General features: G+C 54.7%; 1 protein-coding gene across 1 annotated transcript; it reads right to left on the bottom strand.

The window, feature by feature from the left end:
• Window positions 1-1,896: 1,896 nt before the first annotated feature.
• Window positions 1,897-13,922, bottom strand: SIRT6 (sirtuin 6). The gene is made up of 7 exons (XM_025196550.1): window positions 13,799-13,922; window positions 11,138-11,320; window positions 6,100-6,159; window positions 5,146-5,241; window positions 4,841-4,921; window positions 3,742-3,865; window positions 1,897-2,751 (listed from the first exon to the last, which is right to left on the bottom strand). Exons 2-7 carry the CDS (start codon window positions 11,296-11,298, stop codon window positions 2,416-2,418), a joined length of 858 nt encoding a protein of 285 aa, XP_025052335.1. The 5' UTR covers window positions 11,299-11,320; window positions 13,799-13,922; the 3' UTR covers window positions 1,897-2,415.
• Between the last annotated feature and the right edge of the window lie 1,120 nt (window positions 13,923-15,042).

Here is a 15,042-nt window from a genome sequence, read left to right as displayed (position 1 = left end):
TGCCCCACATGGCTCTGCTTTGACACGGGGCTGCTGGAGGGAAGCATGGAGACTGGCAAGAAATGCAACCGTAGAGGCCACTGCTCCCAATGCTGCTCCTCCCAAGCCCGCCTGCTCCTCACGCGCCCCCACGATGGGGTCCCAGCCTCCCCCCACCCCACCCCCATGCTGGCAAATCTGCTGAGACCAGCCTGGCTCCCCACTGCTGCAGTGTGCAGTGCAAGTCGGCTGCTTTCTGTCCTATCCCCAGCAGACATGGGGAACATCAACAGCCTTCCCCCCGGCAGGACCCGGGCACTTGTGGACTGCGATCCAATTCCTCCCTCTCAGTGAGGCAAACGGCACCCATTCTCCAAGCCTCCGGTCTCGGGATGAGCAGAGACAGGCTCTCTGCTAAGCAGCACCTGGTACTACCCATCCTCCCTCTGCTGGGGCTTGGTGCTGAGTTCCTGCCTCTGCACCGGGGCCGTCAGGGCTCCTCGTTCTCTCCGGAGCGAGCTGGGCTCTGAGAGCAGCGGGCACCTGCTCTGACCATAGCATGGGCAGAAAAGGGTTTCAACAGCCTCCTTACTGGAGTCCCAGATCCTGCACCAGCTGGCCTGGCACCACGGACACGTGGCCCGCTTGGTCCAGAGTATTCTCCCCTCAGCTGCCCCTCCTGGCAAGGTCCCTGGCACCTCGGCCCTGATTCCTCCAGTGCCTCAAGAGGGTCTGCAATGCAGGCAGGAACGGAAAGCCCATGTCCCCTCCGCCTGGTGCCTGCCCTTCCTGCAGCCCACCCTGTTTCAGGCAGCTGCAAGGAGGCAGAGGCCCATAGCAGGTGGATCTCTGCGGGTCTCTTATCAGCCAGCTGCACTGACCAGCTGCCTGCCCTAGCAGAGCCCAAGCTGCCTTTGAAAGGGCAATCTTTGCATGCGATTATCACAGCAAAGGCACCTGCCTCTCTCCCCCTGGCTCTGTGCTTATGGTGTCCTGGTGCCCGTGGGTTCAGAGAACCCCCCCCAGGCCAGCACGGAGCACACAAACACCGAGGTACGTGGGACCATGGATCTCAGGAGGCCAGGGAGGGGGCTGGACTCGTTGTGTGTTGCCCCACGGGCTCAAGCTCCAGACATGAGAGCTCTCGCGTGCTGCAAAGGCAGATTCAGCTGCAGTCACGAGGCAGGGTCTTCACGGGGCCAGGCAATTGCTTTAAAAATTGGCTCAGTACAATAGAGTGGGGGTTGGGAGAGCCCTGGCAGGCAGCAGCAGCATGTGCCAACAAGAGCCTACTGCCCATGAGGCTGCAGCATCTCTCTGAATGAACAAATGTGCCAACAAAAGCCTTCACTGTGGCCTGCACTACAGCCTGGAGTAGGGGGTATCTAGCACGGCCACCAGATTGTAACACCCTGCAGGAACCCTGAAGGATGGAACAGGAGTTGGAGGAGCGACTGCACAGGGAGGGGGGTCTGCGGGGGAGAGGGAGGAAGAAGGGACATGGTGGAAAGGAGCTGGGCTCCACTGGCGACTGCAGGGAACCGTTGGCACCTTGCTCAGGGCTGCGCGTTCAAAAGCAGCGATTCGCCAAGGAAGGCAAGAGACAGAGGCACCGCACCCCAGAGCCGAGGACCTTTGGCCTCCCCCACACTGGGAACGGCAAGCCCTGATGACACCGTGTGCAGATGCTCTTATCCCAAAGTGAGCTGCTATTCCTGACCAGAGCAGCGCTTTGACGTCCCAGCCTCCCTCCAGCTGACTGTGCTCCCACGCAGAGACGAGCCCTTCCACCCCTTCCCGTATTCTACACACCCTTCCCAGGCATTTCCCTATGGATGTGACAAGAGATACAGCTCCTGGAGCCTCCCAGCTCCTGAGTCACACATGCCTGTGTGCAGTGCGTGTGCATGTGGAGGGTATGTGAGCATCTGAGGGGGGCAGGGGGTGTTGAAGGCTCCAGACCAGTACATCACACAGCTCTAGCATCTCTGGACAGTCACACTTCACATCAGATAACATAGGGTTGGGGGAAACCGCCCCAGTTCCAGCTGCTGGGACCCATCACTGGACTGGATCCCACTGCCCTGACCCCCTTGGTTTTCCTGGGGACTTGGTCTTCTGCTGCCCCTCCCACAGCAAAGAGTCTAGCTCCCCTCCTTCCTGACTCTCAGTCCGCCAGCCAACACTGGGCCTACCACAGCCCTTTGATGGACTGGGGGGGCCCGGGAGTCAGCTGGGCAGGACGATGCAGCAGTAGCACACCCTGCTCCCTAAACCCGTGGGACAGTGGTTCCCCCTGCAGGCAGCAGAAGCAGCTGCCCACACACACATTTCAAGGTGGTTTAATACTTATAAAAAGGGACAATATTTTTAAGTGTATAAAAAAAAGCTGGTAGGAAAAGTGGCACGGGCTGGGACAAGTCAGGAGAGTCTGTGTCAGGTGAGCAGTGACTCTGCTTTCCTCCTCTTGGCTGCTACAGGGCTGGGACATTCCTGTTTCACACTGTCACAGCGAGACTTGGGCACGAGCCCCAGGCCAGGGCAGGTCCCGCTGGCCCCCTCCATGATGCCGTTGTGGTGGGAAGGGGACTCAGCTTTGGCTGGACAAAGAGCATCAGGGTCGGGCTTGAGGGGCTCTTCGGGCTTCACCAGCTCTGCCCTCTCCACTACCACTGGCCCTCTCCACTCAGGGATCTCCAGACCCAGGTGCTTCATCAGCTTCATCATGACTTCATCCACATAGCCATGGATGCGCAGGTCGGCTTGTCTGTCCTGGGGCCAAGAGGCAGAGCACAGAGGTCAGGAGCTAAACCGCGCTCTCCCCTTCCCCACTATGCACAACACGGCACCCCCCCATGGCAGCGAGGGGAAAGCTTAGGGTAGAAACAACCCTGGCCCCGTGACCTACCAAACGCACCTTGTCTGGGACTAGGAGAGGACTCTGGCTGTAGCGGCTTCAATGAGCTGTTGACAGTCAGCTGGGGCAGGCTACTAGCTGTCCAAGTTCCCCCTGAGATGGTTTGTTTGGACCATTATTCCCCCCTTAATAAACCCTGCTACAGTGGGGAAGATACCCTGGTAGCTTGCAAGCTTGCAGGTTTTGGGGTGGGGGCTTGAGCCAAGATAGAGAATTTGTATCACACCCTTAAACTGAACCTGGCCCTTGCTACCGCCGTCCAGTACTCAGAAGAACGGTGATGTACTGAGTCAGATCTACTGGCCTGCCTACAGCCTGGCCTGGCCCTGGAGCCTCCCTGCCTGGTACCACAGTGAATGGGAGCAGTGTGAAGGGCAGGGATCACGTGACATGTCCATCCAGACTACGACAAGGCAGAAATCCTGTCCTGGGGGATCGTTCCCACCCCTCACTTCATGGGGAGGGTGTCAGTGCTCAGTGCCCACGACACAGAGCTGAGCACAAACAAACCCCTCGATGTCCTGCACTGCTCCCAGCGAGGATTTTCTGCCCAGGAATCCTCTGTATCAGCTGGGATTTGATCCACCAGAAGATACACAGGGACTTACTTCTCCGCTCTAGATATTTATTTTTAGGTCCAGATCTGTGGTCTCTGGCAATGGGAACACAGCCAGAGCCCTCGCTGATGTGGGCCCACCTCTTCTAGCTGGCGCCAGCAGCAGACGGCCTGACCCACTTTTGCAGGATTAAATCATGCGGACACAAGAATGATGGCTGCTGCTGCTGTCAACCTACATCTGAGAGACCCTGCATGCAAGGTGCCAACCAAAAGTCTTCTCACTCACGTGTTTGGTTGCTTGGAGATTGACAATCACCAGCTTCCCACCTCTCTTTTTCGTGATCAGGGGGAGATTGCCACTGGGTTTGATCTGGAGAGAGGTTCCCAGAGTGATCGACAGGTCTGCTTTCCTGAGGGAAGAACGTCAAGACAGCCGGTAGAGCCTTTAATGCAGAGCAGAGCCAGCGTCTGTGAGAAGTCCCCATCTCCAAGACCTATGATAGACCTATCTCCCTTAGTGTACGAGTCAACCTCACAGCCCCAATTAATTGGCCACAAGTGATGAAACCATAACCCAAGACAACACACAAAACCCAGCATTCAAAGGCCCTAAGCAAGCTCTGATCAGAGCTGACTTGTTCTGTGGGACAAGGGCTGATTTTTTTCTTCTGAGTCCGTACAGCACTGAGCCCGACAACATCCCAGTGTGAGATTGTGGCTCCTGGTGCTACCACCGTACAGTAAAACACTAGTCTTTGGAGACAGCTCTGTGAACAGCTGCCCACAGGTGGGAAAATGCCCTTTCATTTCCTCCCATCCTTATCTTACCTTATTTTACCCATCCTTATCTCCTGTAAACTTGAAAGGGACCTATATATTTGGCCTAGCTCATTAACCTATAAAGTACTTCCAAGAGGTTGTATTAACAGCAGGGAATGTGACCTAGGAAACGATCCCTCTTGCCCGGGGAAGAAAAGGTGCAGTCAGAGGTATCCTACCTACAACCCCTGCCTCACTCAGGAGCCAAAAATGTTTCCCCCATGACTGGCAGTTTGCTGGTTAAGGATTAGCTACCACCTCCCTGGCAAGAGGGAAAGGGAATCTCCATAGGGGGAACTCTCAGTGCATTTAATTTCCCTTGGACTCTTTGCAGTGCAGTGTCACAAGCTTCCAGCACATCCTCCTGCTGCCCAGCTGCAGCCCGGGTGACTGGGTAAAATCCTAGAGCAAAGGTGATGTCACAGGGGACTGGCAGGTCAGAGTCCAAGTATCTGAACAGTTCCTTTCATGCCGGGACCTAGGAGCAGTGTCCGAGATGTTGAATGTGGCAGAGGGGCCGGGGGAGAGGAGTACAGGGGCCAGCCCTCCACTCTGAGCACCACTACCTGCAGGCTTCATCGGCCAGGCTGAGGTCCCGGCCAGGTAGCGAATCCTCCCAGTCCAGAATAGTGTCTATGAGCTTGCCCCTGGAAAGAGAACAGCACAGGACAGTGCACTTCAGTACTGAGCCCCACCTCAGACTTACCATGACATGGGGGATTTCAAGGGCACAGAAGTCAGTCGTGTACCAAGGGGACCCACAGAGATGCTCAGGCTGCAGCCAGGGGGCACCAGCCAAAGATGCCCACCTCCAAGGAGACCCTGCAGGGGGTGGGGAGGGAATATCGCATTCCCGCGATGCAGCACGTACCTGCAGGCACGGAGACCACGCGCTTTAGTGACGTTGCACAGCCTGCCTGTCGACTTGAGGCCCATGCTCCCCACCACGGTGTCCCGCACGTACTGCCTTCACATGCAACGAGAGAGGACGCGAGTCAGGCTCCAAGGCGAGACAAGTCCTCACGCCTGCCTGCTGATGGCAGAGAGGGGACAGGTGGATGAATGCACCCATCGGCTCTCAGCCCATGGAAATGGGGGAGCCAGAGGAAGCTACAAAGGGCAGAAACCAACGGGTGATCCTGCCCTTTTGCAGCTGGGAGAAGGCAAAGATGCACCTCTTTGGCTAAACACACCCCTGGCATGATGTCTGGAGCAAATGGAGTCGTATTGGAGAGCAGGGCCAGATTCCAAGTTATGAGGCACCTCGATACCTTTGTGGACTTAGGTCTTTGTCTTTAAACCTGGGGTCTCCCTGTGGCCACCCCCCTCCCCAAGTCTGAGCAACAACTTCAAAATTTCAACTAAGGCTCTGGAAGCCCAAACCTCAATGAACGACCCTTTTACTAAGCCCTGAGCATGCAAGTCCAAGGCCCTGCAACAGGGTACCACCGGAGGTATTTCAGCCTAATCGTGATGGCCACAACCTGATTAACAGGCCCAGGAGCCATGGGGATCCTCCAGAAGGGCGCACACAGCTGATCTCCCATGCAGCACCAAGGGGGAAGTGTTCTTTTAGGATTGTGCAGGACATATCTGCTCATAAGCAGCCTCACGGCCTTGGCTGCCGGATGCCCACGTGCTGATGGGAAGTGTATGCCTACTGCTGCTCTAGGACTGTGATGGCACAATCCAATCCCCTGCGAAACCCTCCTGCCCCAGAGATGTGCTCTGGAGCTGAGCTGCCTATTAGCATGGCAGTCAGACTTGCCCGTGTCGCCAGCCTACTATGGGGAAAGTGTGCATTGGAGCAGCGGGGCTGACATACTTGCCGCATTTCACACATTCCTCCACAAACATGTTCCCGTGCAGCTCGGACAGCTTGTCCCTGCGGAGGAGACACGACAGATTAACACGTGCCCGGGAGGCCGCGGCGCCCCTCGGTGACATGGCAGGCTCTTGCATGCAGTTGTCATGGACACGAGATGCCCAAGCAGCCTGTCGCTGAGGCTGGAATAGTTCCTAGCTGCTGTGACGGCTGCGGGGGACCGGGCCGTGCTGGCAGGGGTGAGAGCATCTCGCGTGTGGCTCTTTGCAATGAGGCCACCCCACAGGTGAGCTGCTATATTTTCTTGTGTGGGGTTTGCTGCAACCCCTCCCGCCTCTGGGATCCCGCTGTGCTGGGCGCTGTAGAACCGGCCTCACCCCAGTCATTTTTCACATGAACAGTTTGCAACTCTGGGATAAGACACAAGGAGTTTCCCCTTCCAGGTGCTACTGGGATGCAAACAGGAGAGGGCCCAAAGCCACGGACACCCTGTGCCCTACGTATGCACCCAGCAAGAGCTCTTACCACCTGAACAGACAAGAGAGAGACTGAAAAGGGAGGCAGGGCAGGGAGAGGGGATGTGCTTTGCCCCAGGTAAAACTAGACCCAGATCACTCCCTGGCATTAGTCTGGCTCTCAACACACTCTCAGTCTTTGGTACAGGCCCTTGTGCACACAGAAGACAATTCTCAACTCGCTCACCTTGTCAGCGCCTTGCCCACCGCAACTCAGAAAGACAACGGATCAATACTGAGAGCACGTCTTTATATAGAGGCAACTGCCAGAATTCAGCTGCCCTGTCAAGCACAGCTTTATCCCCATCCTTTTGAACAGTGGTTCTCAACCCTTGTATACTCAAAGCCCCGCTGGATAGATTTGAGGTGTCGCCCCCCCCCCAGAATATATCAGCTCCTAGTTTTCGCTTTGTGCCTACCGAAAAATAAGAGAGCAGTTTTTCTGTTGCAAAGAACTCAGAAAATCCACAACTATGGGTTTCTATTTGAAAGCTCTTGGTTTATCATGTGAAACATGTTTGCAAACCTAACAGTGCTAATACTGCATAGCACTCCGTCGTACCGCTGAAAGGATCTCCAGGCACCCCAGGGTGCTGCAGCACCCTGATTGAGAATTGCTGACTTAGAGGCTAACCTGTGGCACAACAGTCCAGCCCAGAGAAGGGGGACACAACCGGCTCTCTGGCTGTACCTGTTAAAAGAACGGGAATTTCAAATTCCACTGCATTCTGTGATCGTTCTTCCCCACCCGTTCTGACCCCAAACTTTTGATTTTTATTTAGGGTCAGTAATGAAATCGGCCTATAGCATCTGCAGACATTTTTTGGATCCTGTCCTCCTGTGGTTCCAGCTCTTTCTTGTTAATTAAATCAAGACAGACCTTCACCAGCAGCTGTAGCATCTATCTGATCTGTGAGCACCTCAGAAACCACTTTCCTTGCAGCTGTGAGATTGGCGGCGCCTGTCTGCAGAGCCCTTTGTTGTGGAAAGCGCAGGTGATTTGTTTAGATCAAAGCTTCCCGCGTACTCTGCACAAATTTCACCGTGCTTACGGTGGAACGAAGGGAATGTAAAGGCACGTTCTTCCTGTACGTGCCACCATCAATGACAAAGGCATTCGCCGAACTTCTTCAAACCAGCCAGCAGAGTGATTGGGACTGCTGAAGAATAATTGAATTTCAACAACACGCACACTTCAAGGCCTTGGGTCAAAGCATGTCAGTGTGTGGTTAAGTCACATGGATCTCAGCTGGCCTTAAGTGTTGCCGAACCGGGGGGGGGGCGGCGCGCGGCCTTTGCAAGGTTCAGAGAACACCCTCCACAGCTGCATGCCAGGGTGACTGTGCCCAAGAGCGTTTGGCCTTTTTCCCTTTCATTTTCACCATCTGAACAAGTGGCACAGACCTCTGTTGCATTTTCTTCTGGATGCTCAAATGGCATCTACAGTGAGTTAGAAGCAATATTCTTCTAGTGATTGGGGTGCTTCGAAGACACAAGCTAGCAGGAACACCTGAATGCTGAGAGTGACCCTCAAGTCATTTCTAATGCGGGGACCAGCCACCTTGCGGTAATGATGTTCATCCTTTTAGCTCTTCCTGCCATTTTTCTAGCGTCTTTGCTCACAGTTTGTAACAGCCAAGTCTGCTGCTTCTGCCTGCCTGACACAAAATTATCCTGGACAAATTGCTTCTTCAAACCACTTGGGTTTTGCAATGTGGTGATACTGAAATGAAGGAAGGTTGCAGCTTTCTTGGCAAGAGCAACTATTGGCTTGTCAAGTGTTTTCAGGGCATCAGCACTGTTTGATCTTTGCCATTTTGGGGGGTGTTAGTGATGAACAGTGATTGCTCTCGAATGAAATGAACTTTGGGCTATTGGAAGCCGACCACTGGGATTTAAATCACTTCCTGGGCTAAGTGGTGATAATACCGAGGCCACACATTCACAGGGTTGCGCTCAACATCCTGCTTGGCTACTCCAACCTGCAAAATTTCACTCAACGACACTCGAGGAAAAAGAACCAGATTATCTGCACTCCAAACCGAGGGTAAATGTTTCTGCTTAACAACTCCGGAAAGCATAAATACAGCTTGTGAATAAAGTGAGGCTTTTTCCCAGCTCCGGTCTATTAACTCACTCATTATCTAAAGCATCCTTGAACTCCACATACTTTTGAGCTCCCCCTGATATTTGGTCTTTAACAAATATTAGTCACTCACTTGCAGTAGACATCAGGAGCTTTCACTTTGGCTGCAGTGAGAACAAGACGCCACCACTGATGGAGCTCATCACTAGAGGCTGAGAAATAAGTCATGCTGGCTGACCTCGTGTAGGAACACACCCTCCAAAGCCACGTCCAGATTCTGGATGCTAGCAAGCCAAGCCGACAGGGGCTCACAAATCAGCACATTCCCTTTCCTGTCATCCAGGGAGAGTGAGCACCACATATCAGCTGCAGCCCTTCCTCTGATAACTAGCTCCTTTGGGGGCTTTGCTTAAATCAGTTCCAAAGCAAACCAGACTGAACTGCACACAGGCACTCAATGTGGATTTACAGTGTCTGCAGAGAGAGGTTGTTTAGGAGCATTTTCTTGGGTGGGTAAGCCTTAAATACAGCATTTGGCTTCCCCATAAGGTTCCAGGAAGCGCAGACAGCCTAGCAAGGCTGGCTGCTTGGACAACACCATGTCAGCCATTTCTATGGCCTTTCTTCAGCCCCTTCTCCCAGCTCCTTTCCTGTCATTCTCCTACTTGGATCAAGCTGGCAGAGGAGAGCATAATTTATTCCAAACACGCAGGCTCGCAAAGCAAATAAACCCTCTGCCTTGAGGGCTGCAACCGTTCTGCTCTCGGGTATTTCTGTAATACATTGATGCTTCCCTTGGAAAAAAAAAGCCGCTACTCCCAGGTGGAGCTAACAGAAAGGCTGGATCCTCTGGAGACGGTTTTAAATCTCTTGTCACACTATTAAACACATTTCAGACTCCACCTCTGCACGTGCGGGGACTCAGCTCCTTCAGGGGGTAGCTACGGGCTGGGGGAGCAGCTCTGTACCCTGTTCCCTTATTAGAACCAGGACACAGCGGAGAAGTAACCACATCGAATGATCCACAGTTCTGGTAAGTTAAACATGAACCTTAAACACAGGGCGATCTTTGTCTCTTGCCCCTTCTAAGCGGGGTTTGCAGATGTACATAGAAGCAGGAGCTTAATTCAGAGCCAGTTTGGATGCCAGGCAAAGCTTTGTCACTGAACAGGCAGGGCTGGCATTGCATTTAGCTATTTTCCTTCAGGAAACCCAAGTTAACTAACCTCCCCTCTAGCGGGGTTGAATGAGCAGCTGTGCCTGAACAAGGTGAGGAAAGGGTAAGACTGGTGTCCCCAGCAGGCTACATGCAACATCTTTGCTGGCAGTCAGCAAAGACCATTATTCACACCCACGTTGTATGGAAGGCTGGCCCTGGGACGCCAGCTGCTGTCTAAACAGCAGCATATGCAGGCTGGAGGGGGTCTCCTTATCATTCTCTTCTCCAACAGCTGAGCAGGCCCTGGTGATGGCATAACCCCTTGTGTCACGCTCCACCTCAGGGCTGTGTGCGCCAGGACCTGGCCTCGCGCAGACGGGGTCTTGGTGCCAGGAGTGAGCGAGCGCATCTCGAGCATGTTAGTAAGGTGCAGCCTTCAGCTAGCAAATGTTCGACCCCTCTGAGGCCATGTGTGCCCCCCACGCACTCTGCCCCGGGCAGTGCCACACACAGCACCCGAGCTGCCTAAGCTGAGAGATGCTTGAGACAAGGGAAACATACCCCCAATTTCACTCGGGAGGCTGACCCCCCAGAGACCCAAGGGGCAGAACCAGCTGGCCAGGACCATCCTTCCCGCTGGCCTGCAGGAGGAGTGGAAAGACGAACGCAGCCTGCCCAAAGCCTCAACCTCCGAGACCCCGCAATGCACGAGGCTTCCAATAGCCATCGATACCAGTTGCCCTACAGAACTTAGCGCTGCCCTTTACTCTGATAGGGGCTCGATCAAATCCATGGGCATCCTATGCAGGTCACTGGCACTTTAAAAAAGGGCTTCATTTAAGAACAGCAGCACTGGGAGAAGGCAGTCTCATCTGCCCCATGGAATCACCAAGACAGAGTGTTACACGGCCTGTGTTGTATCCTCCCCCACAAGCTTTTCCCACCCCCTTCTCCACCTCTTTAAAGTCCATGCAGTTCACTTCTAGTCCCTGAAATGCATCACTGTTGCTTTCCTGCCACATGCACCTCCTGCAGCAGAGGGACAGACAGAGGCTCAGCACAGACAGGGTCAGGCCCCGCTGCCCCTAACACTGCAGGGATTCATACCCCAGGCATTTGTTTGCCTCTCAAGGGAGCTGGGAAGCATTGATACCTGCTCTGCTAGGTTTGCACATGCACCTCCATGCACAGGCCCGCAGAGATGCACCAATATGAGGAGCCAACGGGCTTGTCACAGGCCCACGGGCCCTGCCAGGCATGGAGGGGGCGATGCTGTACCGTGGGAATCCAGAGCGGACATGCAGCCCGTCCACGTTCTGGCTGACCAGGAACTTCAGGATGCCAGCTCTCTGCAGCTCCAGCAGTGCCATGTGTGTCTTGGAGGGCTTGGCATTCTCAAAGGTGGTGTCGAACTTGGGGGACAACCCCTTTTCCTCCATGGTCCAGACGCCATTGGGCCCCCTGTGGCGGAGAAGAAGGGAGAGAGGTCAAGGAAAGAGCAGGGGCTAGGCAGCAGTCTGCGGATGCCAAGCCAGTCTGCGCTAAGGGGTAGCGCTGCTAAGTAACGGGACCTGCTGCCAGGGTCTGTCTAGTCTTGATGTATTGAGGATAGAGGTGGGGCTTCAGCAGCGATCTTGACGCTTCTTTTAATGCAACTGCAGGCTACAATTTCATACTGAGCAGGATGAGAAAGAGCAGGGCAAGAGCAAGGACCTGAATCAAAGCCAGTGCTCAAGGCACCAGTAGGCAAGCAGCTTCCACCTGGTCCAACTGGCCCCGAACTGCCAGTCAAGAGCTCCTGCAGGCCATGGGGCAGGGGGGTCATTAGGTTTCATGAGCAGGAGTGGGGCAAGAACACATCAGCAGCAAGAGTTGGGTGCTGCTAATGAGGCAGGAGGGGGGTCTATGGGCAGGGTAACCTGAGGCAGGGTCTGCACAGGGCTCACTTGGTCCCGTGAAGTCAGCGCATCCTGCCTGCCATGGAGACAGATGAGAGTAACAGGAGCAACAAAGCCAGGGGTGTCTCCAGAAGCCCGTGTTCCTCCTGCCCGTCCCTTCTGACCCAGTTCTGCCCTTGGCATGTAAGCGACGCTCCCACAGGTACCGCCAGGTAACATGCACTGCACCCAACCATCCTCAAGCCCAGACCACTGACCCCTGCGGACTGCCTGAGAAACCACAGGCAGGCTAATTAGCACCGTGGTGACTGTGCTGATTAGCTTGCCCCTGAGTTAATTAGCCCCCCACAGCACTGCAAAGCCATAGCTGCCTTGCTTGCGGTTTGGGAAACAGGCTGCCAGGAGCAGTGGAGCAAGCTAGAGGAAGCCACTGTAAAGTTTACCTCCTAGGACCTGGCTTAAGCAATCTCTGGGTTCAGCCTGGACAGCAGCACAGGCCCTTGCCTAGGGAGCAGCGCGCCACGTGGCAGCTTTGACACAGGATAAGACTGGTGGGACCCAGATGATCCCGCTGCAGGCTGGATAACATCACAAGGAAGTTTTTCCCATGCTTTGCAGAACACAGAAATGGTGCATCCACTTCTTTCCCTGATATGCCAGCCCATACACTGAGCCTCTGTGACCAAGACCTTCCTTATGCCCTGCCCACACTGTTTTTTCTTCATTTTCATCCCATTGCTTTTAATTACATCCCCTTAAAACATCCCCTCTCCTGGGTGCTTTCACACCAAGGCAACACCTGCTCTTGCCTGGGCTGTGATACACCCTTGGGCAACTTCAGTGTCCTTCATAGCTGAGCATGGATCATTGCTGTCAGAGCAGAGCCCTGCGGGCCAGGGGAACCACCCGGCAGGGAGGTTCTGGGTACCACCGCATCACCAGGGAGTGGGTGTATCTAGAAGAAACTGCACGGCATCAGTTTATACACGCAATCCCCTCTCTGGAGGGATGAGATGCATGGGTCTGGCTGTAGCCACAGCCCTCAGCAGCAAAGGGAACCAGCAGGGAGCAGCCACAATGGGAAACTCAACTATGGTAAAATACCAGGCTTAATCCCCCAAGAAATCGCCCCAGTGGGCACCACAGACCCAACCCCTGTTCACAGGCTTCCCAGGCCAGTCTCCAAAGGCATGGTGTCACCTGCTGTTTAAAAGAACAGACCAGCCCAGGGATAGAGAAGCTGCTCAGTATTAGGAGACAGCCTCAAATGTAACTACCTAGTTTCACAGAGTCTCTCTGGGCTCCCCCGCTACCCAGCACACACCAAACAACTGTACTGGGTGGTGAACGCTGGGATACGGTTTTACTACCGCAGAACCGGCACCAGAGAAATGTCCCATGGATTTCAATGCACGATCACAGCCCATTTGGGCCATGAAGTAGCAAACCCGAGACCAAACTACAGCTAAGAGCTCATAGAAGGAAAGCAACCTTTTCACATCCCGACATCCCACAGCCACAGAGAAGCGTTTTGAAAAAAATATCCGAAAAACAACAGCTATAATTAATAAGGAAACAGGACATCTTCCCTACAGCACTTAACCCACTGAGTCACTAAGCCAGGACTGGCGATGCTGCCAGGATTAAATCACTTTTCATTAGCAAACACCATCAGTGTTATCACTCCAGGCACCTTCCATCACACCCCCACCTCCTCACAGCCCCGTTCCTCCGCAAATCTTAAGGCATTTTCTAAACTTTTGCAAAATGCCTGTGCCTGCTTCTCTCCCAGAGACCCAAGCAAGAATACTGCGACCCCAAAGCCTACACCAACCACGCAGTTTCTCCAATACAAGATATCACCCACATGAATTCTTGCCTGTGCACTACAGAGATTTTATAGGTGGTGAAACCGAAGTACAGAAATATAAATCAATTTTTATAGCCGCATAGCAACCAGGAGAAGAAAGCTAACGCTCAGCATGCCACGTTACCCATAATCCCACTCTGCTTCAACAACACAGGATCTCTCTTCCTTCACCTGAAGTCGGGGATCCCTGCGGCTGTGCTGATCCCAGCCCCGGTGTGAAACACCACGTTGGAAGAGCTCCTGATCAGGTCGGCCAGCTCACGCACTTTCCTCTCCAGCTCCTCCGGAGGATCAAAGATCTGATGGAAAGAAACGGAGACAGAAATAAGTTTCCCACGTGACCCCAAGCGCAGGAAGAGACGATACATCATTTCTCTTCAGCCGTGGAATAAACCTAGCATGGAGAACAAGATTACATTGCTGCTGATAGGTAAAGTGCATCAGCACTTAACAGGGTGGAAAGAGCATTATCTTAGAGAGGACACGACACCTCTCCGCTCAGGACATCCAGATCTTCCTTTCCAATCTGCTTCAGAGAAGCAAGGAGCTGCTCTGGATTTCAGCAAGTAATTAACTGGCTGAGAAATACTTTGCCCTCTCACTGCTGCTCTCTTCAAAGCAGGTAACAATAGATACCCTCCCTCCTTGCCTCCATTTTACAGGTGGGAAAACTGAGGCTTTACTAAGTGACATGACTTGGCCACAGCAGAACCAGAAAAAGATCTCGGGGCCTCCGAGGCCCAGCCCTGCGCCTCTCAGGCAGCTAATAAATGCCACCAGCCTGCAGGAAGGATGGCGCGAGAGACAGGCCAAGCCTCCAGACCAAAGCCCAATGCTCGCTGCCCGCGGGCGACGCTGCCGAGCAACACGTCAAAGGCAACGTTAGTCTCCGTGGGGCTGGACGGACACCAGCCCTGCCCTGGGGTGACAGGCCCTGCTCCACCGAAGGGGACAGACGTCGCGGTGCAGACCCCCTGCCCGCCGGGCTGACAACCTGATGGCACGTGGACGCTGGTCCCCAACCCACGCCTGCCATGTTGCATGTGGGGGGGACACACACACCCCAGCTACAGGTGAGCGCCAGCCCCTGCCCAGGCAGGAAGCCCAGCCCAGGCCTCCCCAATTCCTGGGGCAAGGAGCGCTCTGCAGCGCCCGGGCCGGGGGCACCCCCGCGGCAGGCTGGGCTAGCGGGGCTTGCCCCAGCTCGTGCGGGGCTTGCACCCTGGCACCCCACTGCCCCTCCTGCGCCTGCCAGAGTGGGGGCGCGGGGAGCCCAGGTGCCTTGTCCCCTGGGCAGGGGATGGAGGGGGCCAAGGCAGGAAAGGGGCCAGACCCCAGGAGGGGGTGATGGGGGCGGGGCGAGAGCCCAGAAGGTGGGGGGGCGGGGCCAGGCCCCAGGATGGGGGAGAATGGCG

This window comes from Alligator sinensis, unplaced genomic scaffold, assembly GCF_000455745.1.
Source record: "Alligator sinensis unplaced genomic scaffold, ASM45574v1 scaffold1295_1, whole genome shotgun sequence".
NCBI classification, from domain to species: domain Eukaryota; kingdom Metazoa; phylum Chordata; order Crocodylia; family Alligatoridae; genus Alligator; species Alligator sinensis.
Note: the sequence above shows the minus strand (reverse complement) of the source record. Positions and strands in the feature narration are given on the sequence as shown.

What these genes read in the sequence shown, in the direction of transcription:
- SIRT6 (XM_025196550.1), bottom strand. Translation starts at nt 11,298, where the DNA reads ATGGAGGAAAAGGGGTTGTCCCCCAAGTTCGACACCACCTTTGAGAAT. An exon ending in GTCCGCTCTGGATTCCCACG is followed by an intron (nt 6,160 to 11,137) that starts GTACAGCATCGC and finishes TCTCCTCCGCAG; the next exon opens with GGACAAGCTGTCCGAGCTGC. An exon ending in GAATGTGTGAAATGCGGCAA is followed by an intron (nt 5,242 to 6,099) that starts GTATGTCAGCCC and finishes TTGCATGTGAAG; the next exon opens with GCAGTACGTGCGGGACACCG.